Source organism: Mytilus californianus, unplaced genomic scaffold, assembly GCF_021869535.1.
Source record: "Mytilus californianus isolate M0D057914Y unplaced genomic scaffold, xbMytCali1.0.p SCAF_10, whole genome shotgun sequence".
NCBI lineage: Eukaryota > Metazoa > Mollusca > Bivalvia > Mytilida > Mytilidae > Mytilus > Mytilus californianus.
The window spans coordinates 11,264,246-11,277,045 of NW_026262582.1; the positions used below are offsets into that span (position 1 = coordinate 11,264,246).

Genomic DNA, 12,800 nt, shown 5'->3' on the forward strand with positions numbered 1-12,800 from the left:
TTGTTAGTATTCACAAAAATGTGTTAATGTCATAATAAAAAACATACCATCTCCAGTGCCATGAACCAACATGAACATAACATCCTTAAAATTCCTGGCATACTGTAGTACAGAGCTTGTCTGCAAAAAAACACGACACAGATCTCAATTGGCATAAAGACCAAACCTTACATTTATTTACATTAGATATGTCATGACTTTTATAGAAAGAGTTTTTTTTGTTAACTTTACAGAAAATAAGTTGCAATGCATAATTTCAAGAGCTTTTGTGTTTTATTTCGTTACTGTATCATATGAATAGGAGAAAATCATTGTATGAAGTGTTTACTCATAAAATTTTCTTTCCTGGATAAAAAATGGAAAACCTATTCATGTTTTCTTAATATTTTGCAAAATCAAAGCAAACCTGTAAACTTTGTAGCGATATCCGGTTTGATTATCTCCACTTGATGTGAATTTGTATGTACGTCGTTAAATGACGGATATTTTAATTGAAAATTAATACCTATACGAATACTATAAACCAACTATTTTTCGCGATTTTCGCGAGTAAAAGAATAACCATAATCTAAATCGTGTGGAATATGTAACACTTGGGTCTTTCCTTTTAAAAACATGAATCGAAAATGAATCGCCGCGAAGTCTGATGAAAAGGGCTAAACGCGAAAAAAAAGTATCTGTGAAAAAACGTTGGTTTACAGTATATTCTGTACCTGTGTAACCGTAAGCTTTTATATTTCAAAAGTCTGTCAAAACAACCAGTTATCATCTTTGTAAAATGTTGTTTACTTTACCTCATATACATTCTAAACATACATATTGATTTGATTGTTACAGCAAATTTCCCTAGGGTTTCCAAATAATTTAATTGAGCTATTACGTAATGAATGAAAAACAACTTACACTGTATCCATTTGGATTTTCTCTTGGGGTGTTCATATATCTTTCTGTATACACTGAATCTATCAATTAAAAACAGACAAAATGACAAAAAGTAAATATTTCTGATTTTTTTATCTTTTAATTTACTGTAACGATTTTAAATATTGTACTGTTTTTCTTTGCGTGATAGATGACTATAATTTATTAACATTACAGTACGAGTTTGTGTCTTGATCTACTTTCTATGAAAACAAAATTGTTGTTGTGTATATTGCTTTTTCTATTCACCGACAAAGTACAGTCCTGATCTTGTTACAGGCCTGGTATCTTTTATGACTTTATTTTTCGAATGTACAGGAACTGAGCTAATCAATACTAATTATAAAGTACATCACAAAACTATCTCAAAGTCAAATAGTTTGTGTTAATCCACATTTCGCTCAGTCTTACATTATTACAATATTATCAAGTATGAATGTTGTGTAGTCTAAGCAAAGCATTATGTCAACACAGTTCTTATTATATACTTCGTAATATATGATAGGTAATTGTACACATCTGATATACGTCTAGGGAAGCTTGCTCACAAAGGTCCCTCCAAATGAAGATGCGTGGTATCTTAACTATACACACATAGAAAAACACAAAGTTCCTAAGCTATAATTTATTAATCCTAAACGGTCGAACTAAATAATGATAATGAATCAATGCATGCAACTATAAGTGAACTTTCCCATGACCCTTATCTTACTATTGAAACATGTGCAGACAACATTAATCAAATCTAACAGTTTCCGACTTTATCTGAATAACAATTTCACACTTAATTACATTTCCACATGTTAGCATCAATGTATATGTTTACAAATCATAAAGTCATAATGTTCAATTATCACATTCCTCCATCCTTAATCCGAACTGTCAATCAAATGTTTATTACACGAACTTTTAATCTGCACATGTACTTAACACTAGATAAAATAATCACATGAATTAACCCTGCTATAGAAAGTGAAAATAAACTAAATCTAAAAATACATGCAAGAAAGGTATAGGTAGACTGCTTTAACCTTGAATGGTTAACAGGGATTATTCTGCCCTTAACAATTAATCATTGACCCTATATAAAGTTCATTTGTATATAAATTCTCCATAACGATTTGGTGGTCTCGTCATTCTTCTCGGGCGCGAAGTAACATTTGGTGTTGGCGTATTTACGGTTTGCTTTGATGTTGATGGTTCTTGATTTTTCACGTCTGTGTTTATAGTGGTTGTGTCTGTACCTGACAAGATTTCCATATCCGGAATCTCGGACATATCTAATTGTTCTTCCACAACATTGTCATACTTATTTCTAATTTGATTTTGATGTCTTTTCACAATACGTCCATCATTTAATTTAACACAAAACGTTACAGGTCCATTTCGTTTGGTAATGGTTCCACTTATCCATTTTTCTGCGGTTCCACGACCTTGGTTCAAAATATAAATTTTATCTCCTATGTCAAACTCACGATTCTTTATACTTTTGTCATAACATTGTTTTTGAACTAGTTGTTTCTGTCTGACACGCTGTTGTAGGTCTGGATATGTTAAATCCAATAGAGATCGCGGTCGTCGTCCCCTTAACATTACTGACGGTCGTATTCCAGAAGTTGCATGAGGTGTTATTCGATATGCAAATAAAAATCTTGCTATTCTTGTCTCGATACTTCCTTCCCTCATTTTCTTTAAACCCTCCTTAAACGTTTGTACAGCACGTTCAGCCAAACCATTATAACTGGGCTGATACGGTGAGATTCTAATATGGCGTATTCCATTTTTCGTAGTGAAACTCTCGAATTCTTCACTTGTGAAAGGAGTCCCATTGTCACTAACAATTGCATCTGGAATTCCATGTGTCGCAAAGATCATGCACAATTTCTCAATTGTTGCTGCTGATGTTGCTGAATTCACCACTTGTACTTCCATGTACTTTGAATGTGCATCGACACATACCAGACACATTTTACCATGCAACGGACCAGCATAATCGATATGCACTCGAGACCATGGTTTTTCTGGCCATTCCCAGGGGTGCAACGGAGCTTCAGCTGGCACATGACGGTTCACCTGACATTCATGACAAGTTTTGACCTTGTTTTCTAATTCTGAATCCATTTTAGGCCACCACACGTAACTGTGCTAGCATTTTCATACGTGTGACTCCAGGGTGTCCTTCATGTAACTCCTGCATGATAGTCTCTTGTCCCGGTGTCGGAACCACAACACGATTTCCTCACAGTAAGCATCCGTCATGTAAGCTTGTTCTAATTTCCGTGAAAAGTACGGTCTAAGTTCATCATCTGCATTTGATGCTGGCCAACCTTGTAGTACATAGTTCATAACACGACTCAATATCGGATCTTTACGAGTCCACGATTTAATTTGTCGTGACATCACTGGTGTTAGATCCATGTGTTCCGTTAAAAGTATCATTTCGCCGGGCACTTCTGGTTCTGTTTTACAGTTTAACGGAAGTCTACTTAATCCATCTGCATTAGCATTATTCTTTACCTCTTTATACAAAATTGAATATTCATAAGCTGACAATGTCAATGCCCAACGTTGCAATCGAGCTGCTGCCATTACTGGTATCGGAGTAATTTCATTAAATAATCCAACTAATGGTTCATGATCCGTAAATATTTTAAACATCCAGTCATATAGATACTGATGAAACTTCCTTTAAAGCAAATATTATGGCTAATTTTTCTTTTTCTAGCACACTGTAATTTTTCTCAGCAGGTGCTAATGTTCTTGACTCATAACCTATCGGTCTATGAGTTCCATCGTCCATTCTGTGACTAAGTACTGCTCCAATTCTATATGCTGATGCATCATATGCCAGAATTAATTCCCTGCTGGGGTCATAATGCACTAAGACTTTTGATGATTGTAACATTAACTTTGCCTCGACAAACGCTTCCTCCCATTTCCACTTTGTTTGTTCTTGTATCAACTCGTGAAAGGGTGCCAGTTTTGTTGACAGATCAGGCAAAAATCTGTTATAGTAATTCAACATTCCAAGATATGACTTTAGTTCGGTCACAGTCTGTGGTACAGGAGCCTCGCTAATGGCTTGCACTTTAGCCTCAACTGGATAAATGCTCTTACTGTCAATTTTGTGTCCCAAATAAACAACTTCCGGTGCAAGAAATACAGTTTTTGGCTCAGCTAAAAGTCGCCTCTGTATTCAGTCGTCTTTTATGCCACACACAAGTTTGTCTCTTAACATATCCTCTAATGTCATATTAAAATTACAATGTTGCGCAATATTCCTCAATTCGGCTACATACGAACAAATCGACTCGTTTGGATTTCTATCTCTAGTATTAAATTTATACCTCTGTACAGTTTCTGATGGCTTAGGATTTTGGTGATCTCTAACTAACTTTACCAGTTCATCAAACGTTTTTTCTCTTAGTTTCTCTGGTACACATAAATTTCTCATTAGTTTATAAGTTTTCTTCCCACATGCACTTAGTAGTATTGCTCGTTTCTTCTCAACATTGTCTATATTGTTGGCAGTAAAATAGAATTCTAATCTTTCTGTGTACTGAATCCAGTCTTCAGAATGTTCATCAAATTCGTCTATTCTGCCGTAATTTGAAGGCATAACAAATGCTGCTGGTGGATCATCAGCCATTGTAAATGTTTATATCAATCCAATAAATATAATAGTTTATCCTCGTCGCCAAAATATGTGGTATCTTAACTATACACACATAGAAAAACACAAAGTTCCTAAGCTATAATTTATTAAACCTAAACGGTCGAACTACATAATAATAATGAATCAATGCATGCAACTTTAAGTGAACTTTCTCATGACCCTTATCTTACTATTGAAACATGTGCAGACAACATTAATCAAATCTAACGGTTTCCGACTTTATCTAAATAACAATTTCACACTTAATTACATTTCCAAATGTTAGCATCTATGGATATGTTTACAAATCATACAGTCATAATGTTCAATTATCACAAGATGAAAAGCAGCAACTTTCTTTTCATTTAAAATGCCGAGTTTATGAACTTACAGAATGACTTAAATTCTCGTAGAAATTTTGTTCCATTGTCTTTAGGATAAACCGCAAATTTTCGGCATGTACCCAATTTTTCCATTACTGCAATGTCCTGTATTTTGAACTTGTACTTGTGCTAAATGTTGCTTTCTTCAAACTTTCGGAATTGAATTTAATATTTTGTCTAGCGGAAAGTAATTGTTCATCAATATCAGCATGTGTTAATACAGTGTTTGTGATGTATGTCTGAATGGGGTCTATTTCAGGTGTTTCCGGAGTTTGTACCACTAAATATTTTTCGGCAAAACTGGAGTCAGAATCGGACCTTTTAATTGGCGAATATGTTTGGCCCAAAAAAAATTTCCTGAGGAAAGTGTCATTTTAAACGGATTTTTCTGAAATGTTGTTAAATGACAGAAATGTTGGGTTGAAGTAAAAATTTTCATCTTCACTGCCACTCTGACCTGATCTTAAATTCGTGAGAGTTCAAGGGAAATCCAATCCAACATAGTAAGTTCAGAATAAAACGCTTTATAGTAAGTTCAGAATAAAACGCAAGGGCATAAATAAATTGTTTTTCTTGTTTACCGTGGCCATGCCCAAAAACGAGGTGCCATGTGCTGATGCTGGATGTCAAATTTCTAGAATGTTATTTCAAATGTTTATGTACGAAAATCTTACTTCGTGTTCATACACTATTATAACGATGATGTATTAAAGTTATTAGGGTTCCTCCACCATCTAGGGAAGCTTGCTCACATCTTTCTTGGTAGGCTAAGAGGCACATGTAATAACAAACGTTTCTCATCAAATTTCTGTTCTAGTTCTAAAATCTAATTACAAAACAGTATCCGGAACATAATATACAAGAAACTATGCAAAGAACAATAACTCTATGAAAACCCACTGACCGTGCCAATCTATCTACATTCTATCGTACGTGTGATTTCATAATCCAACCAGTAAAATTACTTTTAGACACTCGCAGATCTATACATTTATAAATCTTTCTCCATTCACCTTACTCTACTTAATTTGAAATATTATCTTTTGGAAATGGTTTTAGTCAGGAATATGGCAGTTGTTTTCCATTCCTTCTGTTGGTTGTAATAGTCTAACGTTTAATTTTGTGAGGTTTATGGACTTCCACCTTCTTGAATTCACCTCGGAGTTCGGTATTTTTGTTAATACTTTTTACTTACCATAATATAACCAATCTGGACTTCCCATTCGTGAATTTACCTTGGAGTTCAGTATTTTTGTTAACACTTTTTACTTACCATAATATAACCAATCTGGACTTCCCATTCTTGAATTTACCTTGGAGTTCAGTATTCTTGTTAACACTTTTTACTTACCATAATATAACCAATCTGGACTTCCCATTCTTGAATTTACCTTAGAGTTCAGTATTTTTGTTAATACTTTTTACTTACCATAATATAACCAATCTGTTACTGGTGCCACTGATATTCCACACTCGAACAATTCTTTTGGTTGTCTTCCCAGTACATTTGCAGTTAAATAACCACCATATGACTGCCAGAAAAAATTAAAAAAATATATTTATAACTTGATAGTTCAAATAAGACCGTTTTGAATTGAAAAAGACTCAACTTTGTTTAAAACATATGAATTGGTTTTAATACTTTCTTCATATGAACACATTCTTTGTTCTACAGAAATTTAAATATTGATATGCAAAATGTTCCATTTCATCTTTTGATGCGACCATGATAAAGTCATGAACAAAAAACAGCTGACTGTACTTGTTTACTAACTTTTCTCCATTTAGTTTGTTAATAGGTTTTACAGAAAATATATTTCTTCAAAGTTACAACCACAAATTCAGATTAGTTTCAAGTTATATCAGAAATAAGATTCATCTTCATTTGATGTGTTTTACATAGGTAAAAACCCAAACTTGAACAACAAAAGCTTAGTAACAGGTATACATTCCAAATATGAAGTTCTTCCACTGAATGAGAAGAGGTTTTATGTATTTATTTTTAGCAATATAATTACGGAAAATGTTTTTTATGAACAAATGTATGTACTGTTGGCAATCACGGAGAGCAGTTATCCACGATTTTTCGATTTTTGTATATTTAAAGGACATGATTTGAGTTTTGTTTAATCTTTAATCTATGGTATATATAAATTATAGAATTTATTAAAATCTATAATCAACAATGAGATTACCCTATTGTAAATACTGTAACAATGAGATTACCCTATTTTAAATACTGTAACAATGAGATTAACCTATTCTAAATACTGTAACAATGAGATTAACCTATTCTAAATACTGTAACAATGAGATTACCCTATTCTAAATACTGTAACAATGAGATTACCCTATTCTAAATACTGTAACAATGAGATAACCTATTATAAATACTGTAACAATGAGATTACCCTATTGTAAATACTGTAACAATGAGGTTACCTTATTGTAAATACTGTAACAATGAGATTACCCTATTGTAAATACTGTAACAATGAGATTACCCTACTGTAAATACTGTACTTACCCATCCCCAAATTGACAGTTTACTTGATTCAACGTATGACAAACTATCAAAATATCTGAAAAAAGTACAAAAGGTTTGTCAAAGAGAGCGAAAGATACCAAAGGAACATTCAAACTCATAGGTAGAAAGTAAACTGACAATGCCATGGCTAAAAAAGAAAAAGACAAACAGACAAACAGACAAACAGCAGTTCACAAAACAACATAGAAAACCAAAGACTGAGCAACACGAACCCCACCAATAACTGTCAATTAATATAATGATCATGTAGGAGCAAATGCTCAATATAAAATAAAATACACAAGTAAAAAAAAAATGAAATTGAATATGGACTAAATGATTTATACTGGAATTAAAATGCTACTGTTAGTGCTTATAACATTGATTGTCAATGCTTGAATAAAAGGTTTGGTCGATCCCAAGTGCTACATGTATTTCATTTCTCTATTAACAAATACAACTGTTCTGATGTCACTTGAAAATTTCATACTATCACCGTGGCATTTTCCTCCGCTCTATATATCTGCTTTTCTTTTCATTACAAATAATTTTATCTTAAACTCAAAATTAATCTCGCTGCACTAATTATGAAAATGTTTGAACTTAAAAAACTAAAACCCAATAAATTACAAAATAAATAATCAGATTTGCATCATATTTAATCAATTTTCAAAGTACATTCAATCAAAATGTATCAATAGATTGTGATCTCTGTGAATGAATACATATATACTTACTGAGCAGCAGTTATAGTATCTTTAACTTCTATGGAACCAAGGTTTTTATACATTCTGTGTAAAAATCGATCTCCTCTTGCACCTGTCCCTCTAGCGTCTACGTAAGCTACTATGATATTTTTAGTACTAGCTAAATACGATGCCCATTTGATTTCAAATTTCTCTGTAACTAACTGAGAACCTGGACCTCCATACCTATAAGCAAAACCATATAATTGAAGACTTATGAGTTCCAGTATTTATTTTCTTGAATTATCTTTATGTAATTGTAGTTGATTTCAACATTATTGGCAAGCGAGTTGTCAAAAAAAAGAACAGACATTTTTGAAAATTGTAGATTCATAAATTTTCGTGATATTTGATTTCGTGGTTTTGCCAAAGTCTGCATACAAGCCTATACAAAATTTGTAGTTTATAACACATTTAAATTCGTAATTCGCCTGTACTCACAACATCCTGTGAAATTAGTATCACATGAATAATAATGAATTCACAGTTCACTTTCAAAACGCTTGCTTATTCGTGAATATATTAAGACATGATTAATTATAAAAATCTATCATTCTACTTTGAAATTCGGCAATTAGAGTCATTCAAATAAAAGTGTACTCTTTATGTTTATTCAATTCTTATATACCGTTAATAAGTTTATCTCTAATTTCTGTTTTACATTGAATACCTAAAAGAATATTGGATAACAAAACTACATCATTTGGTCTCTTGTGGAGAGTTGTCTCATTGGAAATCATACAACATTTTCTTATTTTTTATGCATAGTTACATTAAAACTTGAAAACTTGAAACATGCTTGGAGTTGTATTCAGAATTTTTTTTTCAAAGCAATAATCACACATAATCAACAGTTATCTCTACCATAGGTAGGTATAGCTAGCTATTAAACCAGGTTTAACCCACTATTATCTTCGGAAAATGTCTGTACCAAGTCAGGAATATGGCAGTTGTTTTCACTAGTTCCGTTAATTGATAGCTTTTATTTTGCCAGTTTCTATGGACTTCCCTTTTTTGGAATTCGCCTCGGAGTTCAGGTTTTTTTTATACTTTTTTATATGAGTAATCGGTTATGGAAGCAGTGACCATCTTGTGAGTAGATATCCTGTGACAGGTAATATAATGTGAATATGAATGTATATTCATCCATTACAGAATATTCATAGATAGTTATGGGGAAGGTGGCGTATTCAGAACACTAGGCTCGTCTTCCACTGATATTCAATATCATTTGCTATTCAAGGAAAATATTCTCTGTGAAAGTTCTTCTCTACTTTTAACCAATTAAATGTAAGTACTTTATATTTTGTATAAAACACCTGTTTTTTTTGTTGAAAACCGAATTTCGACCTCAACATATTTCTTTTTTAATTTTGTGTGTCGTTGTGTTGCTGTTGCATTGACATATACGAACATATCCCTTTTTCCTACATTATCTTCTTTTTAATATGTTGTTATACTATAGCAGACATAGATTTCAAACATACGTACACAGATAATAACAATGGGTATGTAATAATTTCATCTTTATTCCATACAGGGGGCACCAGCATCTTGGCGTGTATTTCTGAAAAAATAAAGCAGAAAGATTTAGAACCATTTTAACAAAAGTCCAACGCATAAGTAAAAGTTGTTCGTCGTGGAAATCCTATTATAAAGAATAAAAAGCGTAAATGACCGATTTCTTCTCATGAAAAAAGATAATTTATTTATATCTTTTTCTTCTAGTTAGATAAAATTATTTAGTTATACTTTTGTAAATGTAAAAGATTATGTCATAATATAATAACGACTTTTTCGCACAATTTATTATAAGTACCTTAAAACGCGCATATCAATGTTCAAACACTTCAAACAACCGCATTACTAACACATTCATAACACAAAAAAATGCTCCAGCAGGGCATGATGTAGACCGACTGAAATCAATCAAACGAAAATTAACAGTTTCCTTCCCCAATAGGATAACTGATGTGATGAGTCTGTGTCTTAACACACGATGGAGACGTTTTCGTTGTGTTAGAACCACAAGATACCAGAAAAGTGGTCTTGGATGTGAATTTACCGATTGCGTGAGAGTGTGCTATTACCAATTGTGAAAATATGACTAAGTTTGGATTCCCAGGGTGGGTAATTGTTAAAAAGGAGCAGATGCTGACTCTGTCCACGCACTCGTGTTCTTTTTCTGGAGTCTATGTAATTTCGTCAGTTGTTTTCACACAGTTTATTTTTTTCAAAATTCGTAATATTAAAACACCAGTAAGCTACCCTTGTCTCATATCAACTAAATGAATTTTAAATTGACACCGCCGTTTTTATTTGTATGAAACTGACGGGACTAAAAGATAATTTAGAGAAACATATTTAGTTTGCTAATCAATTTACAAACATATCGATCCCAATCAAATCAGTACCTTTCATCCGCTAAACTTTTGATAAATTAAGATCCTTTCGGTCTATTTTTAGATTAATCATATCATATGAGTATGTAAGAAATTTGAAACAACTAATTCTGAACCTAACAGTTTGCGTTGGCGATGTGTGCGTGTGAACCCGGGAATGCAAATGCCTTTTATTAAAAGTCAATGAAATAAATTACTTACTCTCACCATCCTCTGTCTCAATATCTACAAACTTAATTTTTGGAAAGGCTACTTTCTCATATTTTTTCCGTAATACTTGATTGTCCTCTAACATAATTGCTGTAATGAGAATAATAATGTTACAGATATCAGCCTTTTTAATTTAATTTTCTGAAACAGGACAAAAGTAACTTAAGAATTATATTATTCGCCTTCATTTCATCTTAGAGAACATAGAACTATATAGCTTTAAAACAAAAACTTAGTTTGAAAGTTACAAAATTCATTTAAAATACTGAAATACATTAGTGCTAAAACATAACTGTTAAAATACTATAAACTATGTTAAATCAACATGGCTCATATATTTAATTTCATACGTATAAAAGAAACCAAAAGAAATTAATTCTATGAAATACTTACATATATCAGACATTGTTGATTTTAGTATAAAATAAGGAATGTCTGGACCAAGGCATCCAAGAATATAATATTTTCCACTATTACTGAAAGAGGCTCTGACATATTGACATTTTTCATCAATGTCACATGAAAGACACTTTTTGGTTGGTTGGAATGATGAAGATGGACTGTCTGTAGAGATACTGCAAATATATCAAACATTTCGGATTAGATAGTCATTCTTATCTCCCTTTCCACAATTAACGCTTGCTTATCTCCCTTTCCACAAAGAATGTTTGGTTAATGAAAGCTTGATAAAAATCCAGCAACTTTTTTATTGTTACAAATAATACTGAATACTACCATACACCTGTTATCCTTAATTGAGTTTTGTTTTTAAATCGCTGAATTATGGCTATTGTATTATAAGTGCGAAAGCATTTTTCGGAAACAAAGTCTGACTGATTAAATTTTTATAGTAAAGTACAGAGATATAGAAGGCTTGTAAAAGAAAAGAAATGACATCAACTCGTATATTTAGCTGTCATACCTTTTCAAAGAAAAAAACTTCCCCTTAGATTTATTTATCAGAGATATTTCGGTTAAATATCTTATTTTCATTTGAATTATTTCACATTTCTCATTTTATAGCTGAATATACAGTATGATTTTTGCTTATTGATGAAGGATGAACTGAACGGTGACCTATAGTTGCTGCCATCAACTTCATTTCGTCTCTGGAGAATATTTGTCTCATTAGCAATTAAACCACATCTGCATATCTCATACCAATATAGATGATACTGTTGAACAAGAGCGCTTTAAATATCTTAATAAGCACAGCAGCAATGATATAATACTAAGTAGATGTTCTAGTTTGACTTGCAGCATGGACATACTAAAATTATAGTTGGAAATAAGAAAAGTTATAGTTTGACATACCTATACAAATGCCTTTTTCTTGGGTCTCCTGGAGTTGCTATGAAATACACCTCCCTTAACTCATCATTTACACCCACTATATCTGTCACTTCATATTGTCCATGAGTAAGAAATCTTCTTATCCCAATATTCCGAGACAACTGCTATAGAAAATCCTCAATATTAATTGGAAGCTAATAACTTGCCAAGCATTAGGTATGGATAGTAGCGTCCAAATATGATAATAGGTGAAAGAGGGGTGGAGGCTAAAAATGTTTTATGAAATTTCTTTTGGGAAGTTTTAATTCCAAAACGAAATTTTTTTGCGGAAGCTTTAATTCCAAAATGAAATTTGATAGGAAGAAAAAAGTTATTGGGGTAGTCATTTATAAGCATAAAAATTTGTAATTGTTATTTTTTATTATTAGGTCTTTCCACCTTTCCGTGGAAAGACCTATTGGTTTTCTTCTGATTATTTTTTTTTTCTTCCGCCTAATTTTTTTCTTGCGGTGTATTTTTGTTTCAAAAGATGTCGCTTAGTTTTTTGGTATATGATATGATACAGTCTATACGCTTTTGAAACTGACCCTGTTTAACCGAACACTTTTCTTTGTAAGAGTTATCTCCCCAAACACTGTTTTTCTTGTTATGAGATCTCCTCCG

General features: G+C 32.3%; 1 protein-coding gene across 8 annotated transcripts in view; it reads right to left on the reverse strand.

The window, feature by feature from the left end:
* The window catches only part of LOC127717606 (prolyl endopeptidase FAP-like), a 229,779-nt gene that overhangs the window by 7,000 nt on the left and 209,979 nt on the right, over positions 1-12,800 (reverse strand). For all 8 annotated transcript variants that reach the window (XM_052223319.1, XM_052223320.1, XM_052223318.1 and 5 more), the window contains 9 exons: positions 12,159-12,301; positions 11,238-11,419; positions 10,836-10,934; positions 9,724-9,799; positions 8,224-8,418; positions 7,487-7,541; positions 6,389-6,491; positions 904-962; positions 48-120 (listed from right to left, as the gene is read on the reverse strand). In XM_052223319.1, coding sequence (XP_052079279.1) covers positions 48-120; positions 904-962; positions 6,389-6,491; positions 7,487-7,541; positions 8,224-8,418; positions 9,724-9,799; positions 10,836-10,934; positions 11,238-11,419; positions 12,159-12,301 — 985 coding nt within the window. The remainder of the gene's footprint in view (positions 1-47; positions 121-903; positions 963-6,388; positions 6,492-7,486; positions 7,542-8,223; positions 8,419-9,723; positions 9,800-10,835; positions 10,935-11,237; positions 11,420-12,158; positions 12,302-12,800) is intronic.